We start from the raw sequence: 14362 nt of genomic DNA on the forward strand, positions 1-14362 counted from the left end.
TTTCCACAAGAACTCAATGCCAAGAACTTTTTTCCTGCTCCCAAAATGCCATGTCTATTTTAATGTGGGGAAAGGGTGCTACAGATTTCTAGAAATAAAGAATTTATAAATTCTCTTCAACTTGTCTTAGTTAAGTTTCATAATGGTGAGTCTTGGTTAAATTCATAATTTATGAAGTAAGTAAAATGTGTTAGGTCAATATTAGAACTTGTCTTACAACTGTGTATAAATCCATTCTATTCTAGACTTCAGTTTACTGCTTCTCTTTCCATTTCATCACAGAAAGTATAAAGACACAGGGATTAACAAAAACATATTAAGGTAAAGTTCAGTGCTGAATGAATTTCTGCCTTCATACACACTGTGACTAAGCAAGAAGACTGAGATGACTCAAGCCCTAACTCATATTTTCATGGCTGATGTAACATTGCACAGATGCTATTTGCTCAACAATTGCAGAAATATTTTTCCTTCATTCATTCTTTGACTCAGATCTATTTGGTTTCGTTGATTTGGCAAACTGACGCTTTGAATTTTCTTTCCATTCTTGTCCTGGGAAGTGTCTTCTTTTCTGGCTAAATACTCAGCCAGGAAGGTAAACCATATTTACCCAATGATCAGCAAAACAAAAGAAAAAGGTTGCCACCCTATCACGTCATTCTTCCCACTCCTTGTCTCCTGTTTGTAAATGAATTATCTTAAACATGACAGGTTGCCCTGAATCTTCTCTTAATATGGAAAATATTCTTAAATATTTGTTTATTCCAAAGCATCTCTGAAGGAGTTAAATTCTTTCATTGTTTGTAGGATCTCTAGGGAGCATGGGCTTATGTTCACCAATGAACTGCCTGGTGCTCTCTCAGCCTCTGGTCTATTCTGCACTTGATCCCCTGCCTGATGGCTGCTGTGTTTTTTCCAGTTTGAAAAATAAGCCAGGCTTGTTGGGGTGGCAGCCAGCAGTGTCTCTGTTCTGAGCTTTCTCTGGGCATTGCTGTTCCCTGTTCCTGAGGGTTATAACCTGACTAAGAAGTTGCATGAGCCTAAATTTCTACAGCAAGGAAACAGAAAATGTATTTAAAAAAAAAAATTTTTTTTTGGTGCTACTTAGTGCTTTTTATCGGGGCTGAAAAAATAAGCAGAGGAAGATCTGTAGAAGGAGCAATGTTTAATGAATGCTCAGGCTGTCAGTGCTGAGCTTAGTCCTAGCTCTCTTATTTGTACAATCAGGCAAATTAATTTACTGCTTTCTTACACAGCAAGGTCTGCTCCGTAGACTTAACGAGCTTTCACATGATTGCTTTAGTCTTTAAACACTCATGATTTGGGTTTTGAAATATTATTACAGTAATTGTAGAAATTAGCTGTAGCTGGCAGGCACTGGCTGTGGTTGGAGAGATCTGCACTCCTGTAGGAAGGTACACGACAGCTCTGCCAAGACATCTCCAGACAGCTGGAACTGTGCCTGACCTAAAAAATGAACTGCTTCTGAATCCATTGGGTTTGATTAGTAACTCTGAGTTTTTCTAATTACTCTGAAGTCAAACACACTCATACTACACTAGTAAGAAAGAGGTAGACATAGGGAATCGTATTTTTGGCTTCTCTCTCAGCCTGTATTCACTGTAATTGATACCAATTTGTGCTTTAAATGACTCTTCAAACACTGTTGCTGTCACTCAGACGTGATCCTCTCTTTAATGCAATGCATGACTTCCCAGTTCATAAGTCTTCCAGACCTCTAAAGGTCTTTGAAGATTGCTCTTAACCAAAGGATCTGCTTACTATTTACACTGTAATACTGACCAGAGCTCTCACTGGATCTCATCCATGTGCAGTTAACCAGGATCACGTTCAACAAGTGTGGTTTGGCTTTCCCTCCTTGCCTCTTGACTTTGGTGTCTTGACTGGCTCCTTCTCACCTTACAAATTTGTTGATTTTGTGCAACAAGCATTTCCTGGTCCTTCAGTGCCTGCTGACACCTGGTTTGCTCACCTGGGCGTGTGCCCTCTGTAAACACACTGCTGGGAAGTGCAGCTGGTTTTTCTTGCTCCTGTGTTCATGGCATTCTGCAAGCAGCATGCTTAAGTGAGCAGGAGGAGAAACCATGCTGGCCCCTGCAGTTTCAGCACGGTAAGCTTTACATTTGTGAATTTTTATGTCTTCCTGCTATTTTATTAGAATTAATGTGGGCAGTCCTTTCCCTCTTTCCTCCATCATTGGCTTACATATGGCTGTGGGCCTCAGAAAAGAGAAAAATAGCTGTGGATGTGGGCCATGCTTTGGTGGCTACTTCTGATGGCATTTAGTTTTGAATTTTACTTCAGACCCCCATGTGAATGAACCCAGTGTACAGAGGATTTGTGGTTTTTAGGCAGCACATATGTGATATGTGCCTCTTTTTATTTGAGTGTTGAAGCTGTGTGCACTGTTTTAAACTCACCATGCTGTGATCTACAGTGCCAGCACCAAGCTGGGAGGTGGAACCTGTGGCTCCCTGAAGCATAGGGAAGAGTCAGTAGTGCCATTAATCCCGTTCCTGTGGAGTTTCCAGCTAGGCTGTCATCCCTCATGCAGCTTTGGTTCACGCAGTGACCTCTTCAGATGATCTATCTCTGCTTCTTAAGTGGCAAAAGTCAATTACAGCCACCACACCACGCTGCATTTGGCTACTTTTGTTAGGAACTTCCTTACCACTAAGAAAATACAGTTTATGGCTATCCTAAATACACCCATGCTAGTAAATACATGTAGTGCAAACAACATTTCTCTGCTGGCAAAGAATTTCCTGCCAGCAGTAGGTGGGGGCTGCATCACTCAAGCAATGTGAGGCAATGCTGTGGTTCCTGTACCACTGCAGTCAGTGCACGTGCAAAATGTTGCCTCTGTTGATGAGTCACTAAATTGTTCCACGTCCTGGCTTCCAGCTAAGTAAACATAATGGTTCCACCGTGGGAGCAATTTCTTGCATCAGGTAATTTGATGACAGAGCCATTGAAGAGAAGAGGATAATTCCTCTCCCTTTATCTTGCTTCCATTCAGCTTTGTCTCTAGAGAGCAGGATGCTTCTCCTCCTTCCCAGGAAGATGGGGGACAGATAAAGCAGAAGTGTTTTGGGGTGCAGATGACTTGCTGCTCTCAGGAGGATGCCTGTGGCAGGAACATTCATGGTCACTGTGCCTGTGGTGACTGCAAACGTCACTGACTGCAGTGGGTTCACCGTGATTCCTGTGCCTCTGAACTGGTGTCCCTCAGGGAGGTTCAGCTTTGGGGCTGCTGTAATTGTCACAAGCAGCTAATAGAGTTAGCAACAATAAATGGTGTGTTCTTCCACACTGTAATTCTGGTGGGTTTTTTTTTGTCTGCTTTTTCGTTTTGTTGTTGTTTATTTCTAGGCAATCCTTAATTCTTTTTGTCTTGGGGGGGTGAGCAAATGCTCTCTGGATAGACATGGTTCCTGTGTGCAGTGGATGCAATTATATGCAGGATAAACTGTGCCTTTAATGAATTTTTGTCTAATTTTGCTGGCTCATGCTAATAAATGCATGTTATTTCTAATGTATTTTCCCACCACAATAGCTTCAGAGACTAAAACTCCATTCTAGAAATACATTTCTATGGAGATAAGAGAAGTGGCAAAACATGGAGGCTAGTCTCACTGAGCATTTTTCCTACCCTTCCCGTGAGGCAAGGGAAAACAACCACCTACTTGAGAAGCTCACTTACTCACAGCCTTGGGATTATGTCTCAGTGGGCAGGAATGAATGAAGTGTCTCCTTCCTTTGCAAGTCTGATATCAGATCACTGCTTTACTCTGGCTTAAGAAATTAATGTTCTGTTTACATACTGAATGTCGATTAGAACAAAGCGCAACCTTTTAGGAGAGTTTTGCATTTCTCCCAGGGTCCTAATTCACATTTTAGTGCTCCTCAAATTCTCTGTTGTTTGAAATCTTCACTCACTTCAGGATGAAAACAACTACATTTCCTAATCAGCCCCAGGGCTACCTAATAAAACATCACAAGTCTGTTAAAAGGAGCATTGTCACCTTGAAAAGGCTGGCTAGTTTTGTTTTTAAACCATAGGTTGAATCATGATTCAGCTTTTGTCAGCTAATTTATTGTGGACCTTTTAGAGAGAGAGCAAAAGTGGTGCAGGAAAGAAGAAGAGCAAATTTTCCTAAGTCTTAACTTGAAATACTGGCCTGTTCTCTAATAATGTGTTGTCCAAAGCAGGAAAGTATTAAGTGGTAGATCATTAAAATCAGGATCTTTAGTCTCCTTTCCTACAGAGCAAATGTTCCTGCAGGCTGTGATGTCGTCGTTCTCCTGTTTAACAACTACGAGTGCCACAGAGGTGCCCAGCACTTACCACAAAGGGCAGGGGACAAAACCAGGTGGTCTCCTGTGAGGTGGGGGATGTTTTGGCACATCTTGTACCAGCACAAGGCAGAACAAGCAGCAGTCTTTAGAGTTTTAACACAGAATCTGTCTAATTAGGCAGGAGTGATGTGGGACACAGGACCAAGGATTTTTGACTGGATCTGCCTCCTGAGGGGTAAAGACATCTGCAGTGTCTTCAGCCCTCCAAGCTAGCCTGGCAAGGGTGCCATTGTCTAAGAATTATAAAAGAATTGGGAATACCTGTTCATGCAAAATAACTGCTGCCACTATTTCAGCTAGCCTGGGGTACAGAATATCACCAAGGCAGAGATGATGAGCATACCATGTTCAGAAGGAAGCCTGTCTGAGCAGAGAGGAGCTTCTCTTGAGGGGTTTGCTGAAGCCTTATCAGGGACAGAGTATCTGGTTAGGAAACTATATTTCTGAGTGGCAATTTCATAGTGCAGAAGAAAATCTGGAAGGTGAGATGAGTCTGAATCTTGCTGTCAATTATCTGATAGGGGCACATATCCTGACAGGAAAACTGGGCTGTTTGAGCACCAGGTCTGTTACTGCAGCCTGGACACAAAACCTGCACTGCTGATTTTGTGGTGCTGGAGCTGTTCCCCCACCCAAGCAATAGGATAATTGGAGGATGCTGCTTTTAACACTCTTTTTGGTGGGGTTTACATCTTGCTAATACTGAGTAGGAGATCACTAAACAGGCTGCCTCTTGGTTCTCTAAGAGAATACTGTTGCTAATTGACAATGTGTTTAATCTACATAGAGCTGGTTGAGCATATAAGCAGGTAAAATTGTATTTCTTGTCAGCTGCCAAATGCCTCTGTTGGGTGATAAGGACAGGTAAAATCCACAAGGCTTTTTGTCATAGATGTGACTGAAGGATAAATTCTGTGCAATGTTCAGTAAAAACTGGAAAGAAAACCACACAAAACGCTGTGAATAGAATTCAACTTCAGTTGATGATAGTCATTCTATAAGAATAGAATCTACTACAAACATATTTCTGTTAATGTGGGTAACATGAATGTAATTTATGTCTCTCTGTCCATCTGGTAAACTTCATAATGCTCTGCTTTATTCTCCATGTTGCAAACTCTGACATAGTTTCTGTTGTCTTTACAAACAAGATTGTAATGATTTCTAGTCAAGATTTGCAGAGTTCACCATAATTCAGTTGTCAGTATGAGATACCAGAATTTTGTTGAATAGATAACTGTGTTTTAGGATTTCTTCCCTGTAAGGAACTAAATGCAATGATCTTTCAGCTGATTTACATCTGGCACAGGAGTGTGTAGCACTCCCTGAAATTTTGTCTGACTTGTCTGACAATTATTGGTCTCATCACTCTTACCAGTGCTTAGTTCTGCTCTGGGCTCTGTGTATTTGACCCTCCAGGTGGCAAATGAAATAACTGGATTCCCAATTATGGCTTTAGAAATTTTTTGCCTCCCTGCATTGAGAGAAAAATCTCTCAGGATATTCCAGGACCAGCAACACACTTAGTCAAAGGGAATATTTGAGGCTTTTGTAGAGTCTAGTGGGAGTACTGATCTCTTTAGAGTTAAAAGAAAAGCTGAGAAGAAATTACCAGATGTCAGGTTAACTTAATCAAGCAGTTTTTATCTTCTCTGAACTCCCAGTGCCAGAATATCTCACAAGGTGGAGTGTTCCTGGCAGCCTGCTTGCCTTAGCACTGCACTGAGGTTCTGCAGGATCCCCTGGTTACCTGTAGCACATCATCCACCCAGTAATAGTGCTGTCAGAGATCATTTTTAACATTTTTGTTGTCTTGAATTTCTAACTGTTTCCCTCAGTCTTCCCCGTTTACCTCTTGGCTTTCCACTTCCAATAAAACCTGGTGCTTTTTTCCACAGTTAGAACTAATAAATGCCAGTGAGAATAATGCCTCATGTCACCCATGCATTATCCCTGCAAGGAAAATCAGCAAACAGAACTTCAGAGCACCTTGACCAGACAAGCAATGGCTCTGTGAGATTTGTGCTGATGCCCCATGCCCCCCAGACTGCTGATGTTAGCATCTGGCTGGGTTAAAAGTGCTGCTTTCACCAGGAGCTTTCCTAGGCAGTTCAAGGAAGAACCTGACCTTCTTGAAAATAACAAAGAACAGTTCACTTGTTGGATTTCTTCCTTTTGCTTACAAGTAACTTGGTCTTATGGTATGAATAGAAACACCTTTTTCAAGAACTGAAGAACAAACTTCATGATCCAACTTCATTTTTTGGGGGGGAGGGGGGATGGTGGTGGAGTTGTTTTTTCTGACTAAAATAAATGCAGAGAATAAAATCATATATTTTTCCATGTGTGTTTTTATTACTTAGGTGTTGTATGTCTAAGGCAGCAATCTAACCAAAAGCAGTTGTCTATGGTTTGCTTGTTTCCCAGTTTTCAGGAATAAGAAGTTCACAACTGGCACTCCTGACTGGTATTCCTGCCTTGCACTGACTTGTTGTTTGCTTCAGTTTGTGTATCACCTTCCTGTCCCATTTTCTTACCTGATAAAAGCCACACTGAGTGTTGGATCTGTATTGCAGAAACAATGATATTTTTTACTCTTAGGAAAAAACACCAAACTTTTGTGCCAGTTGTGTATAAGTAGCCCCCGAGATAACCTGGTAAGTCTGCAGGCCATTCTTGGCCAAGGCTTCCAAACCATTACTAGATTTAGCTTTTGTCAAAACAGGCTCTGCTGGTAATTTCAAAATCACCCACACATGTTTGTTTTCACTTTCAGGTAGTTGGATATAAACATACCCAGTGATTTTCTGGCTCCAAACTACAATTATTCAGGAAGCTCATTCTGCAGCTGCAGTGGATGCAATCTGAAGGCTTGCAGGGAGCACTGGCCAGGAGGCAAGGACATCCAATAATCAGGAAAATGACTGCCATTCCCATGGAAGAAACAAAGGAGAAACCTTTATTTCTTGTGTAGCTGGAAGGAAAAGCAATACAACCTGGCCACTCAGTGAATTGAAAGAAGCATTTTTCAAATTACCTCTCGACTGTGTGGATCTTGCATCTCTGACACAAACGTGCCTTTGGGCTTGTGCAAATAAATCACTGGAAGTATTGATTGGGCAAAGTGATCATTGGCAGAGTGGCTGTTGAGGAATCATGACAAAGCACTTGGAGATCATCAATTTGTCATTTTTGTTGGAACATGAAAGGGAAACAATATTAGGAGTATTGAAGAGAGATGAGTACTTGAAAAAAGTTGAAGATAAAAGAATAAGGTAACTCTTTTTGTTATTCCTTTTAAATATATGGTTGGTGGTACCCAGTGGTTTTCTATATGCCTCACGCAAGGATGAGTGCTGCGAGATGGCACAGTTAATTGTAAGTTCAAGTAAAGTGTTTAAAAGAAAATTGCTTGCTAGAATAGTTCTCAGTAAACAAAAATCATGTCCATTGCTTGAAGACAAAAGAATAAAGAAGATAACAAGTGCAAAAATACACAGCAGTGTTTTTTAAATTTCAGGTTCTGCAGTTTGGTTTGGCTGAATTTCCCCTTGTAAATGAAAAGTTTTAGTAAGGCACTTGAACTCTCTTCCTCTGAGAGGAGCTGCACACAGAGCCTGCCTTCAGAGCTGACAGAGGCAGAGAAGTTTGGAAGGTGTCAGAGGGACAGAAAGTTGGCATCTGCCTCTGTTCAGGACTTCCTACAGCATGAGACAAATGCATGATGGTGTCCTTCTTCTCTCTGTCAGGGTGCTTACAGAACAGGGAGGAGGGACCTCATTTTTCAAATTACTTAGATTTACTAATAAATGAAATTTAAAATCTCAGGTATTTATCTCAAAAATCCCTACTGGGAGAGATGTTTGAGGTATTAATAGAGTCCACGTGTTCTTTTTCTACTCAGAAAAGTAAAAACCAAAGTTCAGAGAACACTGTGAGGAGGCAGGCTGAGGCAGCAGTTTTAGAAGGTTCAGTTTGAGTTAGTTCAGTTAAGTATCAGTTCTGGAAAGGTCCCTGTGCTTTTCAAGGATGGTTTTCCTGCTTCATTTCACTTCCCCCCACTGGCCTTTTAAAGTTTCATGCAGTGTTGGTTCTGAGAAAGAGCCTTAGTGTGGATGGATGCAGAATTTGGTGTTGACAAGGCTGCTGAATATAGTGCATGACAGAGGGAAAATTCCCAGCCTTTGCTGGTCTCTGTCCATGAATCCCAAGGCCAGGCTGCCTTGTCCGTCCCTTTGATTTTCTAAAAAACATTTGAGACATTGTGCAAAGACATTTTAGACATTGTAAACGTATATGCTCAGCACCTGCTGAAGCTTCTACTGTTAAACCCATTATTTGGAAATCTATCCAGAGTTAGCCACAGGTTTTGAAAGCTTTTCTCCCTCAGCTGAACCCAGTCTAAATGCAATTCCCCTGCTGGTGTGCAGCCCATTTACCTGAGGGAACACAGGGACTCATCTAAAAGGAGGGGGTGAAAAGTGCCTGCTTCTGCTGCTGCCAGACTGGAAGGAAAGGTGTTTCTTTTAGGTGGTGTGGGTGAATCAAGCATTTTGTCTACTTAATGGTTTTTGAGATGAAGAAGAAAACAGATGGAGCACTGCTTGTTCCAGGCATTTTGCTCTATTTAGTAATAAAATAAAAAATTGCAAATAAAGAATTTTATTTTCCTGAGGTGGTGGCCTTGGAAATGTGTGGTGTGCCAATAATAATCTGTCAAAGGCATCAGTAGGGAGTGTATCAGATCACCAGACTGCTAAAGCCCCTGAAAGCTTTCCCTCTACTATTGTCATTTCCCAGTCTCAAATGGAAATTTGAAACTCCTGAGGTTTTGTGGGGTTCTTTGTTTTGTTTCATTTGGTTAGTTTGGGGTTTCTTTTGTTGCTGTTTTCTTTTATTTTTTTAATATCATATCTTAACCCCACAAATTTTCTGCTTTTTATGGCATTGCTGGAATTCACTCTGCCAAATCTACTGAGTGTGGGAACTTGCAGCACCCCTGGAGGGCACAGCACAGTTCAGTGAAGCCACAGGTGGTATTGCCTTATCAGTATTTTGGTTAAAATGGAAGAAGCACCCTAATAAAATACTCAAAATCAAGTTAATCTGAACTATAATGCTAATTAGAATAACTAATGATGCAGTGTGGTGCTTATGCATACTTCTAGCTCCTGTGTATCAAACAATTGGCTTCATATTTATTGTCACTACACCATACTTTGCCTGATAACAATGGAATGTGGTCTATAAAATATTTCCAGAATAGAAAAACTATAAAGAATTTGACAGTTAACTGCTTCCTAGGAGACCTTTTAATTTTTCTTTCTCTCAATACAACTTGGCAAGGATCTATAATCATGGCTTGTAAGCATACCTCAGAGGAACATTTGCTGTCTTTAAAATCCCATTTGATACAATCTGTTATATACTTTATTGAAGTACTTTGCAAAAGAGCAACTCCCCTTTTGTTTATTTTCAAGGCATTTTCCACTCTGGGAAGATACTTACTTGTACATTGTATTGAAGAATTCTTATTATCCTGTTCCTTACTCGTGTTCTGGAGTGCAGGTGGCTCTTCTTGTATTTTTCTTTGATGCACAATTATTTCACTTACATGAGAGAGAAAGATACAGACATCATCAAGTTCTTTTTCTGAGGTTTAGTTTTGATAATACAATCAACCTCTTTAATAAAGATTATGGTTTATGTTCTTAATTCTAAGTGTGCATCTTGCATGACTGGAAGTTTTCTTTGAATATTGATTTGAAGCTGTTAATAGATTGTACAAATAACCTACAGTGTTGTAAACACTGCTTTAATGATGCTTTTGATGTCAGTTGAATTACCATGATGTTTTTTTCAACTGCTAAGGTTATTTGAGCAAAATCAGTAATTCTTACATTAACTATTTTCTTAGGGTTTAAAATACAAAATTTCTTTCCATTCTTTATGGAGCACAGCTACAAGTGCCATGCTTTTAGAGGAGACAGAGTAATAATTGCTGTACTGAGAAAACAAAGAAGGAATTTGCCAATTTTGTCCAAGAAAAAGGTTTTAATGGGTTGTTGCTTGAAGCTCTCCCTCAGCATTTAGGTTGCCAGGAGTTGTGTAAGAATTGCACCAGCCCCAGATCTGAATTGACAAATTAACATTTCTGTCTTTTCCTCTGGCTAAAATGGCATCTTCTTGTCAGTCCAAAGAGATCCATGGAAACGTTTTAGGGTATTAACTTCATTAAAATGTAGGAGAAATTGTTAGCATGGATACCACCATGTGGTAGCTACAGGCAAGTACTTTAAAAAAGCAGAAATTTGAGGACTGGGAAGTGACTTATCTGCTGAGTATACATTTGGGCTTATTTATAAACACAAAATGGTTGCAGGATAACATCTGCAATATGGTGCATGGTCTGTGTTTCTGTAAAACTGCTTATAAATATTGGAGAGAGCCCTTGTGTTAAAGCACATTGGCCATCTGTACCTGGAAGCTGCAAAGTTCCTGTCTGCCAGCTCAGCCATTTGTGAGGTGGATTTAACACCATTCACCACATTGCTCTTTTTTGAATCAGAGACTTTTCCATCAAGGGTAATCACCATTGCCAGTACTCTAAAGGTAGAGGTGCCTTTTTTTCTGTCCTGTGTTCTTTGGGAACCACGATCCTGAAGTGATGAAAGAATTTCTCATGGTGACTAGTTTTTATACGCTGGGTGCAATCTGTTTTGTTGAGGACTAGCAAAAAACCAACAGGGGACCTCTTTTGTCGTCTTCTTCTTCTTTTTTTTTTTTTTTTTTTTTTTTTGTAATATTAATTACCATTTTAATTTGAGAGGATGAGTGAATTACCCAGAAAAAGTCTCATCTATGGAAGTTTGTCCTCATTATGATACCCTGTATAATTTCACTTCCCATGCTTCCTTTCCTTCTTTTCACTGGGCTCTGTTCTGCCATTCCTTCTGCCAGATCTCTTTTTCTTTGCAGATTCATCCTTTGGTTGTTTCCTTGTGCTGTCATCAATGTGCCTCCATACTTGGTGTTCTTAACACAGTTTCCATCACGTTGATCTGCTGCATAAACAAAATGTGAAAACCTGTGCTTATTAAATAAGTACAAAAAATACTTCAGGTACTCATATTTTACAGTCCAAGGAGATCTCAATGGTAGTTGATAATAGCCCAGTTCTTTCTGTGAACTCTCAATAATATTTATTGTTATTTTCTGCATACTGTGCCAGACAGTGAAGGGAATCTGGCTGAATTTGAAGAAGGTGCTAGAAAAAAATCAGTCTGGAAAAAAAAAGCCTTTTTCTTCATACTCAAGAACGTTGATGCTGGTTCCTGAACAGAAAAATTCTCTAGTACCTAAGTTAGCAGCTGCACAAATTCAGAACAAAGATGTTTCTATTCATACGTGCACAAACAATTCAATTGTTTATCCTACCAAACTCTTTATTTGTAAGTGACTGAAGGGAGGGAGAAGGTGGCCCTTTTTTATTTTTAATTCAGTTTTTTATGACTCTTTGAACTGTGAAAATTTAGAATGGCAAAATAAAGTTACGTATACTTGGATTATGCTACTCTAGATCTTCAGAGGAAAAAGGGTTTTGAAATGGGGAGAAAGAAGATTCAGGAGAAATTTGAAAATCAAACTCAGGATTATGTATACTGTTACATTTGACAGTTTGTTTGTTTGGTTTTATTAATGGAGAGGAGATGAGCTAGAAAAAAATTTCAAAATAAAAGGTTTTCTAAAATCCTACTGAAAGAGAAAAAAACATACAAACCAGTCATTTTGGTATTAAAAGAAAAAATTACCTAGCTTAAAGCAAGTGGATAATGCTTACAGAGTTAAAGGAAATTATGGCATTCATTTAAGTGAATGGCTTGGGCAAAGAATGTCTTGCTTCTTGCAGCAGTATAGCTATTTTACTTTGGAGGGATAAATATTCTCTAGGGTAAAGCTTACTTTTAATAAAAAAATGGATATTTTAAGGCTTCTCACTGCTAAATCTTTGCAGTATTATAGGGGTTTGAGAATATTTAATCTCTTGAGGCTGCTTTTGTGAAGGAACAAGGACCTTTGCCATGTTGCTTTCAGCATCCATTAGGGAAGGATCTGAATTCTTTAGGGATTCCTGTGCCTCTGGCAGCTGGTGGGAAACTGGGCCAAGAGCTATGAATTCTGGAGTTGGTTTATTTGGTTGTGGGGTTTTTAAATTTTGTTTTGTTTCCTGCTGTATTTTATATAGGCCTTTATGCCACCTTTGGAAAGGCTCAGGTTAAGACATTCAGCGTTACCTGGAATACTGATTACAACAGAACTCCAATGTGTTAACATATTTTCTCAGGCAGTAGAGGGATCTTAATATTAATTCATAGTTTAGAAAAATGGCTACATATTCTGTTATACTTGGCAGAATCAAATTTATTTTTAATAGCTCTCTTTCATCAAACACCCATTATAATAGAAGGTTTAGAAACTTCAATGAATGATAAGATTCTCTTTCTCCAGAAGCCTATTAAATTGGCTTCTGCTGAGTTTTATTATCCCTTTCATATTACTAGGAGAAGATTGATAAAGATTAATTCTTGTTTAATAGTTGCGATTAAAAATATCCAACTCCACCTTTAAATGTATTCTTTTAAAATTATGGAGAGTGCAAACGTTAGACTGGCAGAAGGAAATTGAGTGTCCATAATCCAGCTGGTCCCTGCCCTGGGAAATAAATGTAGTGGTAAGTCAGTGCAGCTACAGGCTGCACTTGTTATCCCTTTTCAGTACAGTGTAAGCAGTGCAGCTCAGCTGTGCTTGTTTAGGGACTGTTATGATGATGGATTTTTTCAGATGACTCAGCCTCCTCCTCCTGCTCTTCCTGGCCCTTGAGACAGTTCATTTTTTATTTTCTTGAGATATGAATATATTTGCTGCAGTCAATCAGGAGTTCAGCTCAACAAATAATATTGGGAATCTCAAATGAAAGTTCATATCCAGTGTATCTGTCCATGCACACTTAACTTGCTTTTTAATTTTTCTTTCTTATTTGCTTAATTGAATGGAGAAACTGTGGGTTGATTTTCTCTCAGCTCCCTTGGAGTCATCAAGGGCAATTTACATTCAAAAATAAGAAAACAAATTCTTATCCGAATTTACACTTTCAGCAGATCAGCTATCACCTGTTAACAATTTTAGATTGTTTCATGTAAGCAGTGGCAAATACTGTAGCAATCATCACTACTGAATAGTAGGAATGTCTTTTTAAAGTCACAAGAACATTGATAAAGTTTTCATCGTGTTGGTCTCTGAGCAAACTTTAAAAAAAAATGCTCAGTTTATTGTTTTGGGCCTATAAACATTTCCTAATTTCAAAATGGAACTACATAAAACATATTTTGTGCCCAATAGTACTTCTAACTAAGCACAAAAGGGCCTGAAAGTTGCAGTGGGAAGGGAGAAGGCTGGAGTAGAAGGAGTTCAGTGGAGGCATTAGACACTGGACATGCACCATTAGACACCTGGATGCAGTGCACAGGACACGGTAATTATTGCCAAAAAGATGGCAACTGCCAATAACTGTGTGTCAGGTTCCTGAAATGCAGTGGGTCATGATTAATTTAAGTTTTCTCAGTAAAAATAAGCCACTGGAAACAAATGTGTTATGAAAAAATAAGCCTTTGCTAGTGCACAGTGTTCTAACCCTTTTGAGATTTGAGGATTAACAATATTCATCTTCTGAGTTACTCTGGCATTTGGGTGAGGATCACGTGCTTGGTTTGCATACAGATACCCAAGTGCCAAAAGAAACTGGAACTGAATTATTTGTGCCTCTTTAGTTCTTTGGTACATGACTGACCAAATCTTTGCAAACCTGAATAAAAAGTAAAAATGCAGTTGTCTCCCAAAGACTCTCTGTTGAACATTCATTGGTGATTCTGCTGTTCAGAAAGTCACAGTTTTGACAGGACACCACAAAAAAGATACGAGAGAG

The 14362-nt window shown here is 39.4% G+C and overlaps 1 protein-coding gene across 1 annotated transcript in view; it reads left to right on the plus strand.

Moving 5' to 3' along the window:
• Window positions 1-2024: 2024 nt before the first annotated feature.
• The window catches only part of SYTL5 (synaptotagmin like 5), a 60181-nt gene continuing 47843 nt past the window's right edge, over window positions 2025-14362 (plus strand). Inside the window, exons 1-2 of the mRNA XM_063393010.1 lie at window positions 2025-2131; window positions 7157-7655. Of these exons, the coding sequence (XP_063249080.1) occupies window positions 7537-7655 (119 nt within the window). The 5' untranslated portion in view covers window positions 2025-2131; window positions 7157-7536. The remainder of the gene's footprint in view (window positions 2132-7156; window positions 7656-14362) is intronic.

This window comes from Prinia subflava, chromosome 3, assembly GCF_021018805.1.
Source record: "Prinia subflava isolate CZ2003 ecotype Zambia chromosome 3, Cam_Psub_1.2, whole genome shotgun sequence".
NCBI classification, from domain to species: Eukaryota; Metazoa; Chordata; class Aves; order Passeriformes; family Cisticolidae; genus Prinia; species Prinia subflava.